The sequence below is a fragment of the Octopus bimaculoides genome, chromosome 2, assembly GCF_001194135.2.
Source record: "Octopus bimaculoides isolate UCB-OBI-ISO-001 chromosome 2, ASM119413v2, whole genome shotgun sequence".
Lineage (NCBI taxonomy): Eukaryota > Metazoa > Mollusca > Cephalopoda > Octopoda > Octopodidae > Octopus > Octopus bimaculoides.
Window position 1 is genome coordinate 76655447 of NC_068982.1, and position 2099 is coordinate 76657545.

The 2099-nt window shown below is 33.6% G+C and overlaps 2 protein-coding genes across 7 annotated transcripts in view; one reads left to right on the forward strand and one right to left on the reverse strand.

Annotated features, from left to right (window-relative positions):
• The window catches only part of LOC106869685 (putative amine oxidase [copper-containing]), a 491890-nt gene that overhangs the window by 328595 nt on the left and 161196 nt on the right, over positions 1 to 2099 (forward strand). The window lies entirely within an intron of this gene.
• Positions 1 to 2099, reverse strand: part of LOC106870602 (putative amine oxidase [copper-containing]) — a 148178-nt gene that overhangs the window by 75249 nt on the left and 70830 nt on the right. Inside the window, exon 3 of one of the 3 annotated variants that reach the window (XM_014916731.2) lies at positions 12 to 910. The exons of the other annotated variants lie outside the window; for them this stretch is intronic. Coding sequence (XP_014772217.1) covers positions 737 to 910 — 174 coding nt within the window. The 3' untranslated portion in view covers positions 12 to 736. Of the gene's footprint in view, positions 1 to 11; positions 911 to 2099 lie in introns of those variants that run through there. 3 annotated transcript variants of the gene reach the window in all.

Here is a 2099-nt window from a genome sequence, read left to right on the forward strand (position 1 = left end):
GTGTGTGTGTGTGTGTGTGTGTGTGTGTGTGTGTGTGTGCGTGTGTGTGTGTGTGTGTGTGTGTATGTATGTATGTATGTATGTATGTAAGTATATATGTATATGCATGTATGTATATAGATATGTATGTATATGTATATATATTATAATAATTATTTACATAATTATCTAAATAATTATTATAATTATTATAATATTAGTAAAATTTACCTGTATGGTTTTTATTTCCGCGCTGACCCCTTGGTAAAATCATTCATGTGTGTATGTATAAAGATATAAATATGTGTGTCTGTGTGTGTGTGTATACACATGTATACATACATATCTATACATATATCTGTAGGTATACCTATATATGTATGTATCTATAATATATGTGCGTGTTTATGTGTGCAGGGGTATATATGCATGTACGCGTGTTGGACTGTGTGCATGCATAACTGCGCGTGCATGTATGTGTATGTGTGCATGTGTGTGTGCGTATGTGGATGCGTGCGAGCATGTGTGTCTGCTTGTGAGTGTGTTTGTGTGTGTGTGTTTGTGTGTGTGCGTGTGTGTGTGTGTGTGTCTGCGTATAGTTTCATATTTAGACGGGCACACACACACACACACACACACACACGTATATATGTACATACACACATCTACATGCATATTTATACATTGTGTGTGTGTGTGTGTGTGTGTGTGTGTGTGTGTGTGTGTGTGTGTGTGTGCGTGTGTGCTATCGTGTGCATCAGTCATCAACTGGAAAGAAGTATCTATCCTCCTCGCTTGCCAAAGGGTCTTTGTCGAAATAGTTAAATGGCATCAAGAGAAAAGAGACTTTTGTTCCCAAAGTGTTCGTGCTTGGAATATTTTCCAGTTGAGGAATATGTTGAAACCCAAGAGTTATCCAGGCCACTAAATCCTGCAATAAGAATAGAAAAAAAAACAGACAATATTATAATTATATTCTCGTTATACGATAAACGTGAAATATTAAGCATATTACTGTTTTCTTACAGAATCTAGGTTTATAGATCATATATTTTTTATCAGAAAGAGACGCAAAAGTGTGCTGTTTCTTACGCATCGGTAATTCATCAATATATTTTAAGGCCACAAATAAAGAAAGTCGATGAAATTTGTAGGCTTGTTGGTTATGGTCTAGATCAGCGTGAATAGATTAGAAAATATAAAACAAAGATGGTCTCTAAACGGTATGCAGTATGGCCAAATGATTAAAATGTTAGCTTCGCGATCATCAAGTCTCAGTTCCGATACCGATATATCGCTTCTTGGGCATATATCGTTTTCTTTTCTATAGCCCCGAGTAGACCCATACTTTATACGTGAAATTGGATAGACGGAAACTGTGTAGAAGCCCGTCGGTTGGATTGAAACCTTTAATTCAAAGATTCAGCCTTGTAACGCTGATGCTGTTTGAGAGTCATACGTTTATATTTGGTACAAGTGACGTAAGTAAATTAAAACAACTTTTCTTACTCAGTTTTCTATTTCTTCAGCAACACTTAATAAATATGAAAGGATTCTGAAATCAACATAATTCTGCTGACTCTTGATTAAACTGATAATTTAGAGAAATATTTTTACTGTTCTGTCTATAAAATGCAGCGTTGCAAATATGTGGGCAACCTTTATGTTTCTAGAAATGTAAACAGAGACGTTAAAAAACGCTATCTTGCAGTGAATTAAAATTCATTCTATTTCTTGTTTTGTTTTGTTTTTTTGTTTTGTTTTTTTCTGGTTGACCCATGTACTTGAAATCTTTGGAAATAAAATGAATTTTAAAAAAAACATATTGATTTAAAAAATACTAAAATTGGAATTTTTAAGAATTTTCTAGATAGTGTAACTTTATAGTTGCTTTCTTTTATTAAATGTTGCATACTTATTAATAAATAGCTTTATTCATTATAGTATAGACGGTAGACTTATTTGTGAAATATTCAGCCACTTACACACTAATTCAATGAGCTGGTAGCTTACTTGATCGATTGAACATCAACTCATTGATGGAAATTCTGACGAAGGTCCATATATACTTTTTTATCGACCACGAAAAAATGAAAGCAAAATTGACCTCGACAGGATTT